The sequence below is a fragment of the Chiloscyllium plagiosum genome, chromosome 10, assembly GCF_004010195.1.
Source record: "Chiloscyllium plagiosum isolate BGI_BamShark_2017 chromosome 10, ASM401019v2, whole genome shotgun sequence".
Taxonomy (NCBI): Eukaryota; Metazoa; Chordata; class Chondrichthyes; order Orectolobiformes; family Hemiscylliidae; genus Chiloscyllium; species Chiloscyllium plagiosum.
The window spans coordinates 51786375-51803670 of record NC_057719.1 but is presented as its reverse complement, the minus strand read 5'-3'; the positions used below and the strand labels follow the sequence as shown (position 1 = coordinate 51803670).

Here is a 17296-nt window from a genome sequence, read left to right as displayed (position 1 = left end):
TGGTCAAACATTTCAGTGCCTTAACGGCGGCAGCGAGGTCTCCCCAGTTACCACAAAATCCATGGCAGAGGGGGGAGGAAAAGCAAAGTATCATCAAATGCATCCTGGTGCAGTTTGCAGTTTCATTGTAGGTGGGTGCTATCTGCGTCATGGCCATGGTCATGGTCATGTGATTCTTCCATCATGTGACTCCTCTTTGTTTTTGGTCTCTGGGCAGGGGATTAGATTGCAGGTTCGTGGAGCTCCAGCTACTTATGTAAGTTGCTTTGTTATTTTGTATCATGCTTCATTCATTCACGTGTGCTCTACCCAAAGACAGGTCCTTGGCTCGTGATCTGCTGATGCTTCATCCTGAACTGTTTTCTTGGCAGTTTCTGTCACTGGTGGTTTTCCATTGGCTTCCACTTGGGCTGGGTGAGGAGATAGATCCCAAGTCTGCCTCATGTCAGAACAGGAATTGAACCAATGCTGTTTGTGTTATTCCCAATACCATATAGTGCTTAATGAAATTGCATTACTCTTTCTCATCCCAGAGATATACAGCTACTGTTTAATGATGTATTGACACACTAGTGGGAAGGTATGCACAGAAATTCTGCACATGATATGGATATTGGCGAGAAGGTTTCACTGCTCAAGTCTCTTCAAGCTGAGCTAGAACCAGATGTACGAATTACATCGGTCCATCTGCCATTGGCTCTGCTATTGACCTTTGTGTATCACGGTTAGGACAGGGCCAGTGATGAAGCGTCCATTTCCCGGATGTGTCGTTCTGCCCAATGGATCTTTCAACCAAGCTTCCCCGGTTCAACAGTCTCACAGAGACCAACAGCACAGACAGTTCCAACACTGTGACCACCATCATCGCCAACCAAACCAGGGTCACTCCGCAAGATTGGGCCAGAGACCAGGCTGACACCAACTCCCTGCTCCATGGCATGGCCTTGGCTTGCAAAGCTCTCATCCTCCTGCTCATCTTCCTGCTCTCCTGTCTGGGCAATTCAGCTGTCATAGTGATGATCGTCAAACACCGGCAGCTCAGGACAGTGACCAATGCCTTTATCCTGTCTCTATCCCTGTCTGACCTCCTCACTGCCCTGCTCTGTGTGCCCTTCTCCTTCATCATGCTGTTCACCCAGGAAGGGGTCTGGATCTTTGGTGACCGTTTCTGCATTGCTAATGGCTTCTTCAACTCCTGCTTTGGGATAATCTCCACCCTCACCATGACGCTCATCTCCTTCGATCGTTACTATGCCATTGTCAGGCAACCCCAGGAGAAGATTGGGCGACGTAGGGCCACCCAGTTACTAGTTGCCGTCTGGTTGATTGCAGTCCTTTTCTCTTTCCCCTGGTATCTCATGACACAAGCCAATGGTCCACTGGTTGTCCACAAGAAGGGGTTCTACCACTGCATGTACATCTTCCACTCAGGCAACTCCCGGATGGGCACCAGTTACAGCATCACCCTCATTGTCATCTGCTATCTTCTACCCTTCTCTCTGATGTGTTTCTGCCACTACAACATCTGTAAGACAGTCAGGCTGTCAGAGATCCGAGTCCGCCCAGTCACCACTTACGCCCACCTACTGCGTTTCTACAGTGAGATGAGGACAGCTACAACTGTATTGATCATGATTGTTTTCATCATCTGTTGCTGGGGCCCCTATTGTATCATGGGCATCATCACTGCCACGGGCAACTTCCATTTCACCCCCATCATGGATACTGTAGCCATTTTGCTAGCATGGGCCAATGGAGCTCTCAATCCACTCATCTATGCTACCAGGAACCCCAATATCTCCATTCTCTTGGGCAGAAATAGAGAAGATGGCTACAGGACTAGAAACATAGCTGCATACCTGTCCAGTCAGAGCCACGAGGCCAGGAGTAGGGTGGACAGAATTAGGGATCAGTATGTCAGTCGACAAGGGTCTGGCAGCAGGATGTCTTCCTCCAGCCCTGCAAATGGAGATGTTGCAATGTGGGCATGTAGAAACCCAGCTGTGCTCTTCTGCAGAGATGGACAACCAGATACTGTGTCTGAGCCTGCCGTACCCAAATCAGAGACTGCAAATACAAGCCTTTAGACAAATTTTTAAATTATTCAATGGAGATATATTTATAAACAGAGAGGCTTTAAATTCAAAGTCTTTCTTGAAAGTGCAGAAATTTGTAGCAGTTTCTGAAAGAAAACTAGTATATGACGTAATTATATTAAAATAAAGTGTAATTTGGATTTGAGATGGTAAAATCCTAAATTAACAATTAGGAAGTAAAAATTCAATTCCGAACAAAATAGTTTGAAGCACTAATAGGAACTCTTGGAAATCTGTCATACACAATACAATAATGAGATGTAATTTCAGACACTTAGCAGATGTTCTGAAATGTTGAGTGCAACAAGATTGCATCTTAGACCAAATGATAATGAAATAACTAATGCTTGAAAATTTTAGATCAGTTCAGAAGGCAACTACATTATTTTCAGTTGTTACATAATGTGTGTCTTTTTAATATTTGATTGAGTCTTTAGCATACGGTAATCAGAATTGTCCCTGTTTGACAGTCTTATCATGAATCTGAGGCATACAGCCTGCAAAATCCCAGCTTTGATGTTTATTTCGTACCCAATCATTTAAAAACAATTTGCATTTATATAATACCTTAGGACACCCCAAAACAATTTACAAACCCAATGAAATAATTTAGAAGTAAAGTCATTGTTGTATGGTAGAGAAAAGCAACAACCAATTTTACCAGACAAGGTCTGACAAACAGTAGAGTGATACATGAACAAATAACTTAACTTTGGCAGTGTTAACTTGTTAATATGCTAATATGTTGTTCCGGACATCCGACAAAATCTCCTTCAAAATGGTGCTAAAGGATCTTTCATATTCACCTGAAGGGCCTCAGTTTATTCTGATCTAAAATGCTGACTGTCCAGCACTACGTTTAGCACTATGGTGTAAGTTTACTGAATGTGTTTTGATCTTTTCTGAAACAATGGGTTTACTATGAGTGGCCTCAGCAACACTTGAAGGAAAGTGATCAAATATAGATTTTGCTGTTAAATGTCATTACTGTGTTGGTTAGATGGAGACAGGATCATAGTTGTGATGATTTACACCTCCACCTTCAGCCCTTCATCCCCACACAACTGTAGCCAGCATTTACTATTGAAATTCACAAATGATCCCTTGGGTTAGGTTTCAGAGGATGATTATCACAATGGAACCATGAAACCAACTCCTTGGGAAAAGAGGGAAGAAATTTGGTCAGAATGTTGAAGTAGCGAGCAAGTGATTAAAAACACACAAGAGTCAGTTAACACTATATGATGCAAGGCTCAAATATTTCTGCCATTACTTTACAATGTTAGTAGGTGTACCTTCTGTAGTTACTAATTATGCGTCAAAACCAAATAAGTGCCCAAAGTGCCAAAACAGTGATTGAAATTTTGTTTTAAACAAAGCAATGGGTCTGTTTGGCATACATCAATTGAAAACAAAATCATGTTATTTGAGCCTTATTTACTAGCAGTCAACTGGGAAAGTTGGTGCCTATTTAATTAACCAAAAAACTCTCCAGGAGTAATGTCAGAGATATCATTGTAAATGTGTTACATTTTAGAACAATATTTTTTTTTAAAGTGAATACACAAAAGCTTATTTATGAAGCAAGTACCTTAGAGTGTATTGTTTTCAAATTCTAAAATGTTCTGGTGGCCTCATGTTTATTGGTATAAAGTTGTAAATACAGTATTGATGCTTTACAGTGTGATACATTTTCATTCCTCAATTTCCTTTTGAAGACAATAGTAAAAGGGAGGCAAACATTTCCCTGTGCAGTGTTTTAAAGCTTAAGATAAATGTTATCTTCAGAATTTGCTAATGTTTGTGAAAAAATATTTTGTAAGCAAATCAGAAACAACTTCTGGTATTTTAATGTTGCTTTATATTCTAAGGAAATGCAAGTTTAATGCCCCAGATTGCTGAATGTTACTGTATTACATGAAACCAAGGAACAGAAATTGTATGTATGCCAGTACATGTTTTAATCATTAAAGCTTAATTTTAAAAATATTTATTGTTCAATCAGCATTGTCAATTTATCTCATCAGACAAGGTTATCATATAGAAATATTCAGGTAATACACTTGAATAAAATATATATTTTAAACAAATCAGCAATTCACAATTATTAGATGGAGTTATGACAATAGATGTTTCCCTGCTTACTTAAAAATAGAGTAATACATGTGTCACTGGCAAGACACTGCCATTTGTTTTCCATCCCTCACTGTCCAGGTGGTGGATTTGATCTTTCTTCTTGAAATATTGCAGTCCAACTCATGTAGGTACATTCACTGTGCTGTTAAGAAGATACTTCCAGATTTCAACCCAATAACAGTGAAAGGAATGAAGTCAGTATGGTGGTGACTTGGAGGGAGAACCTGCAGGTATTGGTGTTCCTATGCATCTGCTGCCCTTATTCTTCCATGTGGCAAAGGTCACAGCTTTAGAAAGTGCTGTTGAAGGGTTGGTGAGTTGCTGCAGTGCATCTTGTATACAGTACATGCTGCTATCACTGTGTCGCTGGTGAAAGGAGTGCTATATACCTCAGTACTTTGTACTGATGGTATTTAGATTGTTGAGTGTTTTGGAGCCGTACCTGCCCAGGCAAATGGACGTATTCAATCACACTCCTGACTTGTGCTTTGTAAGTGGTGAGTAGGCGTTTGCTATTTAAGTTTGTTACTTGCTGCAGAATTCCCAGTTTCTGACCTGCTTTTCTAGTCACTATTTGTTTGGCTTGTCCAGCTAGACCCCAGGATGTTGATCTTAAGAGATTCAGCTAGGGTAATGTTGTTGAATGTTAAGGATAGATAGTTAGCATCTCTGTTGTTGGAGATAGTAGGTGCCTGGTAGATGTGTAGTGCAAATGTTATTTCATGTTTAATCAGTCCAAGCCTGAAAATGATCTAGGCCTTACTGAATTAGCCCTTGTGTGTACACTACATCGAAGGAGTTTCAAATTGTTTTTGAATACCATACATCATCAGTGAACAACCCTAACTTTTACCTTATTGATGGAGGGAACTTCATTGAAGAAGCAGCTGGAAATAGTTAGGCTGAGGATCCTACCCTGAGGAGTTCCTGCAGAGATGCTGTGGAGACAAGATGATCACCCTTAGATAACCACAATCAACTTCCTTTATATTAAGTATGACTCCAACTGTGAAGATTTTCCCACCGCTACCCATTGATTTCGGTTTTGTTAGGGCTTTTTGAAGCCAGGGCCTGGGACAGAGGGTTACATCAGGTCCCAGTTGCCAGACCTTGGGGCTCTGGGGGTGGACAGTATTTGGTTCAGGGTCTATGGCCCCCAGCCAGAAGCAGTATTAATTTTCAGGTCTCTGCTCCCACTCCTGCTTGATGACACACTCAATCAAAAACAAAGGTTAAGGTTGTAAAGACAATTTTCATTTTGTTTAAACTGTGAGAGAATATATTGCTTTAAACTGTGTAAGGTGTTTGCAGTTTTAAAAGCAAATTACTGGCAAATGCCTAGAATGTAATTATATCTACAGGTCCTTATGCTATAATGCAACAGTTGATTTCCACTGCAACCTCACTCTATAGAAAACCATGCCATGGAAAACTACTAGACCCATTCAGCAGAAAGTTTGTGTTATCCAAACAGCACCCACAATTCACCAATCGCGTTATAGCCAATTCACGTTGACAAAATGCACATTATGCCAGAACGACCTGTACAATGTACAAAGCTTGCTTTGAATTATATATTCAAAAAGTTAACCATGTGAGAATTGTAGACTATTATCTCTTCATTGCGTAGGAAATTTCACCTTTAGGAATTACAGAAATATTAGCCTACAGCCTTTTATTAGATAATTAATTTAAGACTTTAGGATGACAATACCCAAGTTTTTTGTTTTAAGTGACAGGAAAGAGAAAGACAACAATGTTGTGTCCACAGCACGAATCCCCTTCTCATCAAAAACACAATAAGTAACTCAAACTGCCAACATAAAGAATCTTTGTGTTTCGATTTACTCTGCAATGGTTACTTACATTAAAGGGTCGCTTTCTGTAAGGTGAAGTGTCAAGGCCATATAGTCAAAACAATACTATCAGAATATAAATCAAAGAAATCAAAGATATTATGCATTTAATGGAATATAGTAGCTATCGTAACTTATCAATAATCAACCTTGTTGATATTTTGTATTGTGGTAATTCCTTTTGTTTTGTTCATGTTTAATTATTACCATACAAGCATGTTGGACTTGCAAAAGAAAACTTAAACAGCAAGATCCAGGTTTTGTAGATTGAGGATAGTCATCAAGCTAATATGAGTCCCCAGAAGTATGATTTACATTGGCCAAAACCTTTTTGTCTGCATGTGGGTAGTTAAATGTAGAAAGCTGGAAGTTCTAAACCGCTGCTCCTCCACAGACTGATCTACAACAGTATCTCACTAATAGGCTTAGCATTAGCATTTAAGAACATGATGGTGCAATACTTAAACACAAAACATGGCAGACCTGGTGCATACAGGTCCAGATGAAATTTTAAGGGTGCACTACATTATAATTACTGCCAAAATAACCCCTCCAGTCCAAAAAGACTGACATTACAATTATGAGATTTTACAGTTATTCTGTCAGAATAATGAGTATTGGAGTTTTAAGAAGATTTGCCTTTTTTCTTTCTGTGTCATATCCCTTTAAAAGTACATCTTTCATTGCAATCTTTAGGTTCATCTATTGGATTTGATTCTCATTTCTACTTTCTGATTTTAATGTCAACCGTGGTTCAGATGGTAGCACTTTTGCATTGGAATCACAAGGTTCCAAGTTCAATCCCATGTCAGGGCATGAGTTCAGAATTCAAAGCTTACCTTCCAGTGGAGTGCTGTGAAGTCACAGGATGGTTTTTCAGATGAGACATTTATCAGAAACCTTTTCTGTCTACTCAGATGGGTGTAAAAGTTGGAGGAGGATAATGAAGTTATCACTTTATCCTGACTGACATATCTCCTCCCCCACTGACCTATTGTACTCTATGCTACTCTCTCCCCACTCCCACCCTCCTCTAGCTTATCTCTCTACGCTTCAGCTCTCTGCCTTTATTCCTGATGAAGGGCTTTTGCCCGAAACGTCGATTTTGCTGAAGCTCCTCGATGCTGCCTGAACTGCTGTGCTCTTCCAGCACCATTGATCCAGAATCTGGTTTCCAGCATCTGCAGTCATTGTTTTTACCTTGTTGATTTTAACCCTACTGCGAATCCTCTTGCAAGGATGCCTGCCTTGAAGAAGTTTTCCTCCTCTCTCTACAAGAATCTCCCACTGCAACTCCCATGTCACTTCCTCTGCCCTGAAGCTCTTACTTCAACAGCTTCCTCATTTCCCCTGCCTCCACCTCATCCTAGTTTCAAACCTCCAGCTCAACACTGTCCCCTTGTCTTGTCTGGACTTGTCTGACCTGCCCAGCTCCTTTTCCACCTATCCACTCCACCCTCTCCTCCCTGACCTATCACCTTCATCTCCTCCCCCACTGACCTATTGTACTCTATGCTACTCTCTCCCCACTCCCACCCTCCTCTAGCGTATCTCTCCATGCTTCAGGCTCTCTGCCATTATTCATGATGAAGGGCTTTTGCTCTTCCAGCACCATTGATCCAGAATCTGGTTTCCAGCATCTGCAGTCATTGTTTTTACCTTGACATATTTACCCCTCAATGCACATAAAAATAAATTATCTAGTCATTATCACACTGCTATTTGTGGGAACTTGCTGTTTGAATTTTGGCTGCCATGTTTCTTACAATGACTAAGCCTCTAAAGTATTTCATGTAAAGCAATTTGAGACATCCAGTGGTTATAAAAACACTACATTAATGCAAGTTTTTTTCTTTTTATACTGCACAACTCTGGGGACTTTTCAATTTGGTTGATTGAAGAGCCCACTTTTTTTTTTGCAAGAAGTGTTCAAACATGCCACACATCTGCAAAGGGTTTCATGCTGGATCAGACATCTATACATTTCGTTCTGCTAGAACATGTGTTTCATTAACGCGATTGATTAATTGGGGACACAGCATCTAAAGCACAAACTTTTAAAACTTGTGTTGGCTGTAATACAATTACATCACCAACAGTAAGCACTGTTTCTAAAGCACGATTTTTCTATAACACGGGTGCACAAGAACACAACCATCGCATTATAGAAGAACTACCCGTATCAGCAAATTTCCACTCAAAAGTCTGCAAAATATTGTATGGGCTGCTGTCAGTGCAGTGGACAGTGAGCATAGTTCCCTCACCCCTGACCACAAATCTATGCAACTATATGGAATCAGTGAAACAAGCAAGCTACAAACTGCTTCATTTCAGACAATACGACCAATGTAGGAATGGTACAATATATGCACATATACAAATGAGGAGACCATTCAAACCCTCAAGCTAACTCCATTATTTAGTAAGATCATAGCTGATTAGATTGTAACCTTCAGTCCACCACATTCCTGCCAACCCTGATAAATTTTCACCTCTTATTTGCCAAGAATCTACTCTACTTTGAAGATACCCAAAGTCTTTGCTTCCAGTACCTTTTTAAGAAGAGGTTTCCAAATGCTCGTGACACTCTGAAGTGAACAAAACCTTGCCCTAAATTTTTTTAAATCACATTAAACGGGAGGAACATTTTCTGATGTTCCAACCCCACAGCTTCGTGAGTCTTGCCAAAAATATAAATCAATTTTTAATTGCCAAAATGGTCACCTCATTTCTCCACTGTACTATTATCTAGAATTGAAGAAACATTCACCAGACTTCAATAAATAACATAAAAATTGCTAATTCTCCAACCGAATTTCCATTCATTTCAATTGGAAAGCTAATCAGCTAAGAGAAATCTCTGGTCCATAAAAGTATATCATTTATTGTGATCATCAAAAGAATTACATACAATTAACAGCATAGAACATGCTGCTTGGCCAAGCAGTGTACAATAATATTTGGTGTCATTTTTATTAATTTATGGGATGTGGGTGTTGCTGCTGGCCAGCATTTATTGCCCATCCCTAATTGCCCCTGCAAAGGTGGTGATGAGTTGTCTTTTTGAACAGCTGCAGCCCACCCACTATGGGTTGACCCAAAATACCATTAGGGAGGGAATTCCAGGATTTTGACCCAGCAACAGTGAAGGAGCGGTGATATATTTCCAAGTCAGGGTGCTGAGTGGCTTGGAGGGAAATTTTCAGGTGGTGGTGTTCCCATGTATCTACTGCCCTGGTCTTCAGGTGGAAGTGGTTGTGTGTTTGGAAGATCTATGGTGAACTTCTGCAGTGCATCTTGTAGATAGTACACACTGCTGCTACTGAGGGAGGTGATAGAGGGAGTGGATGCTTGTGGATGTAGTGCCAATTAAGCAGGCTGCACCCATTCAGGCAGGTCACACTCCTGACTTGTGCCTTTAGATGATGCAGAGGCATTGGGGAGTCAGGTGGTGAGTTACTCACCACAGTATTCATAACCTCGAACTTGCTTATATAGCCACTGTGTTTATATGGTGAGTCCAGTCGAGTTTCTGGTCAATAGAAACCTCCATGATGTTGATAGTGGGGGATTCAGTGATGGTGACACCATTTAATATCAAGGGACAGTGATTAGATTTTCTGTTATTAGTGATAGTCATAGCCTGGCATTGTGTGGCACAAACATTACTTGCCACTTCTCAGCCCAAGCCTGGATATTGTCCAGAATCCATTGCATTTGAACATTGTCTGCTTCAGTGACTGAGAGTTATAAATGGTGCAATCATCGGAGAACATCCCCACTTCTGACATTACATTGGAGGGAAGGTCATTAATGGAGCAGCGGAAAAAGACTCGTCCTGATTAACTCCTACAGAGATGTCCTGAAGCTGAAATGAATAATCTCCACCAAGCACAACCATCTTCCTATGTGACAAGTATGACTCCAACCAGCAGAGAGTTTGCCCCTTGATATCCATTCATTCCAGTTTTGCCAGGGCTCCTTGAAGTCACACTCGGTCAAATGTAGCCTTGATGTCAAGGGCCGTCACTCTCACCTCACCTCTGGAATTCAGCTCTTTTGTCCATGTTTGAACCAAGACAGGAATGAGGTCAGGAGCTGAGTTGCCCTGAGCAGGTGCTGCCTGATAGCACTGTTGATGATAGCTATCACATTTCTGATGATCAAGAGTAGTCTAATGGGGTGGTAATTGGCTGGATTGGATTTGACCTGCTTTGTGTACAGGACATAAATGGGGCAATTTTCCACACTGTCAGGTAGGTGCCAGTGTTGTATCTGTACTGGAAGAACTTGGTCAGAGGAGTGGCAAGTTCTAGAGCATATGTCTTTAGTACCATTGCCAGAACGTTGTCAGGGCCCACAGCTTTTCCACATCAGCTTCTTTCCCTTATATTTATTTTTATCTCACCCTAATCACCTACCTCTCTAATCTAATTTCTATCTTAATTTCTTTCTTGAAGGGAATGAAGTGGCAAATAGCATTTGAGAGTGAGGACCATATTTTCACTGTTTAGCAATACCACTGGTACCTGCCACTTCACAGAGGTGAAGTGTGGAGAGAACAAAGAACAGTACAGCACGGTAACAGGCCCTTCAGCCCACCAAGACTGTGGTGAGACGTGATGCCTTTCCAAATGAAAAACTTTGTGCCTCTCCGCAGTCCATATCCTTTTATTCCCTGTCTGTTCAAGTATCTGTCAAGATGCCTCTCAAACATCGCTATTGTATCCACATTTTCTAGCAGCACATTTCAAGTACTTATCATCTTCTGTGTAAAAAAAATGCTTCTCACATGTTTAAAATCATCCGCTTTCATCCTAAACCTATGATCCATCATAGTTGCCATTTCTAACCTGGGAAAAGGACTCCCAACTATCCATTCTATCCACATCTCCCATAATTTTGTCTCGTCCCTTTTCCTTCAACATTCAAGGGAAAACAAACAGAGTTTGTCCAATCTCTCCTCATAGCTAATCCCTCCAAACCAGGTAACATCCTGGTAAACCCCATTTCTGTAGCGTCTCCAATGCCTCCACGTCCTTCTGGTAGTGTGTACACAATATTCCAAATGTGGCCTAATTAAAGATCGATACAGCAATAACATGACTTGCCAATTTTTATACTATGTGTGCCAACTGATGAAGGCAAGCGTACCATATATCTACTTGACTATTCTATCCACTTGTTGCCACTTTCAGTGAGTTGTGGGCCTGTACACTGAGATTTATCTGTATGTTAATGCTACTAAGGGTTCTTCCATTTACTGTTTACTTCCTTCCTGCATTAGATCTTCCAAAATGTATTACCTCGCAACATAACCTCCCTGCTTTTAAACTCAGTCCCTTCAGCAATGAAGGACAAAATTCCATTTGCCTTCCTAATTATCTATTGCACCTACAGACCAGCTTTCTGTGATTCATGCACAAGGACACCCAGGTCTCTCTGCACATCAGCATGCTGCAACTTTTTACCATTCAAGTAATAGTCCTTTTTACTAATACTCCTACCAAAATGGATGACTTTGCATTTATTAATATTGTATTCCATCTGCCAGACTTTGCCCACTCACTTAAAGTATCTATGTTCCTCTGCAAAGTTTCACAGTTCCCTCTACACACTTTGCTCTACCACTTATCTTAGTCATGATGTGGAGGTGCCGGTGTTGGACTGGGGTGGGCAAAGTCAAAAATCAAACAACACCAGCTTATAGTCCAACAGGTTTATTTGGAAGTACAAGCTTTCGGAGTGCTACTCCTTCATCAGGTAGCTACCTGATGTGTGATTTTGAACTCACCTTTGTCATCCGCTAACTTTGACACACCACACGTGGTCCGCAACTGCAAAGCATCTATGTAAATTGTGAATAATTGCAGTCCCAACACTGATCCACGAGGCACACCACTAGTCATTGATTGCCCACCAGAATAACACTCATTTACCCCCACTCTGTGCTTCCTGTAGGTTAACCAATCCTCTATCCATGCTAATATGCTACCTGTGAAGACCTTTATCTTATGCAGCAGCCTTTTCCAAATGCTAGTCAATCCTATCCCTAAGATTCTTCGCCAATAATGTCCCAACCACTGATGTAAGGCTCACCGGCCTGTAATTTCCCACCCTGTTGTCCTTCTTAAACAAAGGAACAACATTGGTTATTCTCCAGTCCTCTGGGACCTCTCCTGTGACTGAAGAGAATATAAAGATTTAAACAAAGCCTGAGCAATTTCCTCACCTGCTTCCCTCAGCATTCTGGGATGGATCCCATCAGGTCCTGGGGACTGGTCTATCATAATGCTTTTCAAACACCCAACATTTTAAAAAAATATCGGCATGCCCAAGAAGATCAACCTAGCCCTCCCGAGACTCACCATACACCATGGCCTCCTCCTTTGTGAATACAAATGCAAAGTATACTTCCTCCATCTCAAGGCATAAATTCCCTCCTTTGTCCTTGAGTTGATCTACCCTTTCCCTAGCTGCCCTCTTGTTCCTTATGACAGTATGTATAAACTCCTTGAGATTTTCCTTAATCCTATACCAAAGACATTTTATGGCTCCTTTGAATTCTTCTAATTCCTTTTGAGTTCTTTCCTGCTATCTTTGTATTCTTCAAAGTCCCTGACTGTCTTCAGTTTCCTAAACCTTACATATGCTTCCTTCTTTTTGTCTAAAATTGCAATCTCATTTGTCATGTAAGGTTCCTTAATTTGGCCATCCTTATCCTTCACCTTTACAGGAATATGCAGGTCCTGAACTCTGATCAACTAGCCTTTAAAGGATTCTTACATTCCAGATATGTGGATTTACCTTCAAATAGCCACCCCAAATCTACATAGCCTTCCCCCAGTTTAGTACTTTCATCTGAGAGTTACTCATCCTTGTCCATAACTAACTTAAAACTTGCAGAATTATGCTCACTGTTCTTGAAATGCTTCCCCACCAAAACTGAGATCACCTGGCCAGGTTCATTCCACAATACCAGGTCCAGTATGACTCCTTCCCTTGTTGGACTATTTACATATTGTTTCATATTTACATATTGCTAGATGCACCAAACAAACTCTTGTACAGGTCCCACATGCCCCAGAAAACATCCCAATGATGCACATTCCTCCTATACCAGCACGGGAAATTTGATTGGGAAGCACAAAATTCTTTTCCACAGCCTGATGAAATTGTGAGGACAACCAAGAGGCTTCTGTTGGCGATGTGCAATATTTTCTGCTGCATTTTGTTCTCTGCCTCTCCTAAACAATAGGAAATGATGGCAACTTTCCTTCCTTTTTGCATGAACACAAATCAAATATTTTCCCTCACTTTTCTGTTCCAGTCTGCATTTTCACATTATCATACTGCACAAAGCTTCTTTCAGCTATTGGAAGTTTCCCATCTCAACCTAGGTATTAAATTTCAAAAGACAGAAAAGAAATCATAAACTCATAATTTTTCCTGTTGGTCCTAACATGTCTGCTCAATCAGACCTCCCAACATGCTCTGCATTAGATTCAGAATCCTGATATCTGGGCTGAACAATGCATGTCCTGATCTCTAAGCCAAATGCACGAAGAGCCCACATTTACAAAGGACCATGATATGATTTCACAAAATAATCAGACCATAACTTAGAGGCAGCTCCTTTTCCTAATCTTCTCCATTCCCTCCAAACTTTAATCGAGAATAATTGCATATTCTTTCAATCCTGTAGTAATCTGCCTATATGCAAATCTTGCCGCAGCTACCTTCTCTCGCACACACCCACTGCAATCTTTTACCTCAGTACATCTCTGCCCCAGCTCTAGGTATGGATAGTTTGTCTAATCAAAACACACAGATATTTTAATTCTATTTAGATTAGATTAGATTACTTACAGTATGGAAACAGGCCCTTCGGCCCAACAAGTCCACACCGCCCCGCCGAAGCGCAACCCACCCATACCCCTACATTTACCCCTTATCTGACACTACGGGCAATTTTAGCATGGTCAATTCACCTGACCTGCACATCGTTTGGACTGTGGGAGGAAACCGGAGCACCCGGAGGAAACCCACGCAGACACGGGGAGAACGTGCAAACTCCACACAGTCAGTCGCCTGAGGCGGGAATTGAACCCGGGTCTCTGGCGCTGTGAGGCCCAATTTGACCAAAAAAAGTCAAGACTTACCACAAAAAGAGATAACTCTATAATTTTAAGAAATATATTCACAGGTCCTTAAAGACAAAAATGAATCAGGTGTTACACTTCCAAAAAGCAGAAGAGGGGAATAATTTCATTCAATTTGAAAAAATGTTCATCTTGATCCATGGATGAATTCCCTCCCTAATGGCATTGTGGGTCAACCCACAGCAGGTAGACTGAAGCAGTTCAAGAAAGCAACCCACCCCTAGTTTCTCAAGGGGAACTAGGGCCAGGCAATAAATGCTGGTCAGCCAGTGACACCCACGTACTAGAAAAATGAATATAAAAATAGGATCATTTTCTGGGGGTAAGTATTTAGAGCAAACAGTGTGCGTCAGAACCAAGAGGTGTTTTTTGAGGGGTGGAGGGGGGTGGCGTCCAAGAGGGCAGGGAGCTGCTGATGACCAGGGTAAGGGTGTGGGGAAGGTGAGGGAGTTAGCTAGAGATCAGTAGGGGGCAGTTGGAAGAGAGTGCTAGGATGGGGTCTGCAAATAAACTGCAACTTGATTATTTGAGGGCCAGGCAGAGTGCATTTGTACTCAAAAGAAGTGCTAGAAAAGTATACAACTAGCTGAACTAAAAGCAGAAAATGCTTCAGAAACACAGCAGCATCTGTGGATAGAGAAAAGGTTAACATTGAACTCAAATATCTCCCTTCTTCAGAATCCCAGAATGTAATTCACTAAACCTGGCAGATTCTATTACCATTTAACCATTGGTTCTCTCAACCGCTGTCAAAGCCCAGCCCTCTACCATTAATCAATGGCAAAATCTAACGCACAAAGATGTCTGTGCATCTAATAATTGCTGTTTCACCTCTTCACATTGTTAATCAGATAAAATTCTCTGCAGTTCAGCTAGCACTGAATACTTTGGTGAGAGTTTGATATTAGATGTCACATTTTTAAACAGTTTAATGCTTCCCTGGAAAATGATACACCCACTAGAAAGGGTTGAAATTACTCCCAGTCTGTTTCTGACAATTTCAGTTAAAGCTTAATTTAAATAAAACAAATCAGTTAATTGGCAGGAAGGAATATTAGGGTTAAAAGTGTATTCATGCTTCCTTCTACAGGATTTTCACCAGAAAGGAAACAGCCTGATTTGGTCATCTTTGAGGCTGCTAAATAAGATAACAGGCCATGGCATTTGGGGCAAGGTATTGGCCTGGAAGGAGGACTGGCTGACCGGCAGACGGCAGAGAGTGGGAATAAAGGGGTATTTTTCAGGATGACAATTAGTAACTTGTGGTGTTCCACAGGGGTCAGTGTTGGGACCACAGCTATTCACGTTATATATTAGCAATCTGGACAAGGGAATTGTTGATAAGTATGCAGTTAACACAAAGTAGGTGGACGGACAGATAGTGTTGAGAACGTGGGGAGTCTGCAGAAGGACTTGGACAGACTAGGAGAGTGGGCAAAAAAGCGGCAGATCAAAATACAATGTGGGAAAGTGTGAGGTTATCTACTTTGGTAGAAAGAATAGTGGCATAAAGTATTTTCTAAACTGGGAAAGGATTCAGAAATCTGAAGCACAAAGGGACTTAGTAGTCTTAGTTTAGAGTTCTCTTAAGGTTTACAAGAAACTTCAGATGGCAGTTAGAAAGGCAAATGCAGTGTTGGCATCCATTTCAACAGGGCTAGAATACAAGGTGAGCGATATACTTCTGTGGCTGTATAAGGTTCTGGTCAGACCACGTTTTAAATATTGAGAGCAGTTTTGTGCCCTGTATCGAAGAAAGCTGACCTTGGAGGGGATCCAGAGGATGTTTACAATAATGACCCCAGGGATGAAGGGCTTGTCATATGAGGAGCAGTTTGAAGACTCTCAGTATATACTCAGTGGTGTTTAGAAGGATGAATACGGAGAGGCCTGGATAGATTGCACGTGGAGAAGATGTTTCCACAGGTCAGAGAGACTAGGAGCAGCCTCAGAGAGAAGGGACAAACCTTTAGAATGGAGATGAGGAGAAATTTCTTCACCCAAGCTGTGGGGAATCTGTGGAACACATTTCTGCAGAAGGCTGTGGAGGCAAAATCATTGAGTGTATTTAAGACAGAGTTAGATAGGTTCTTGATTAGTAAGAGGATCAAGGGTTATAGGTAGAAGACAGGAGACTGGGTTGAGAAACTTATCAGCTATGTTTGAATGGTGGAGCAGAATTTGATGGGCTGAATGGCCTAATTCTGCTGTCTTATGGTCTACCATCTCCATTAATCTTCTCAAAGAAAACATTTACATCCAAGACTTTCCTGTAAATAAAAAATGACCATTCCATTACTCAATCAAAATAATCCAATGGGATTGCTTACATTCAGGCTCAATAAATTCAGTTGATCCAGAAAGTTCCCTTATACTGTCTTCCCTTCCAAGACCCATCTCCAAATTCACTATTTGCATGTTTTCCTTCTCCCGGCATAACCCACCCTCATTGGTGCAGAGTACTCAGAATCATTTTGCCTGCATTTCCTGTAACATGCAATTTTCTGCCTTCTCCACATCCTGTCACACAGCAGTAATGTCTCCTAGACAGGTTATCTAGCAATTATGAGCTAATTCAAATAACAACTCAGATTCTGTGTGGGGAGAGAAAACAAATTCTATGATTCTGTGAATTATCCTCACTCTGCAATGTGTGGTCTGATATTGTTCATGTATCTCCTTTAAAGAATGGTTTGTTTTATAATATTAGAGTCATAGAGTCATAGAGATGTACAGCATGGAAACAGACCCTTTGGTCCAACCCGTCCATGCCGACCAGATATCCCAACCCAATCTAGTCCCACCTGCCAGCACCCGGCCCATATCCTTCCAAACCTTTGCTATTCATGTACACATCCAAATGCCTCTTAAATGTTGCAATTGTACCAGCCTCCACCACATCCTGTGGCAGCTTATTCCATACACGTACCACCCTCTGCGTGAAAAAGTTGCCCCTGAGGTCTCTTTTATATCTTTCCCCTCTCACCCTAAACCTATGCCCTCTAGTTCTGGACTCCCCGACCCCAGGGAAAAGACTTTGCCTATT

At 41.3% G+C, this 17296-nt stretch overlaps 1 protein-coding gene across 1 annotated transcript; it reads left to right on the top strand.

Moving 5' to 3' along the window:
* Window positions 1–281: 281 nt before the first annotated feature.
* LOC122553654 (G-protein coupled receptor 135) lies at window positions 282–4083 on the top strand. The gene has a single exon (XM_043697784.1). It carries the CDS (start codon window positions 780–782, stop codon window positions 2085–2087), a length of 1308 nt encoding a protein of 435 aa, XP_043553719.1. The 5' UTR covers window positions 282–779; the 3' UTR covers window positions 2088–4083.
* Window positions 4084–17296: the final 13213 nt, after the last annotated feature.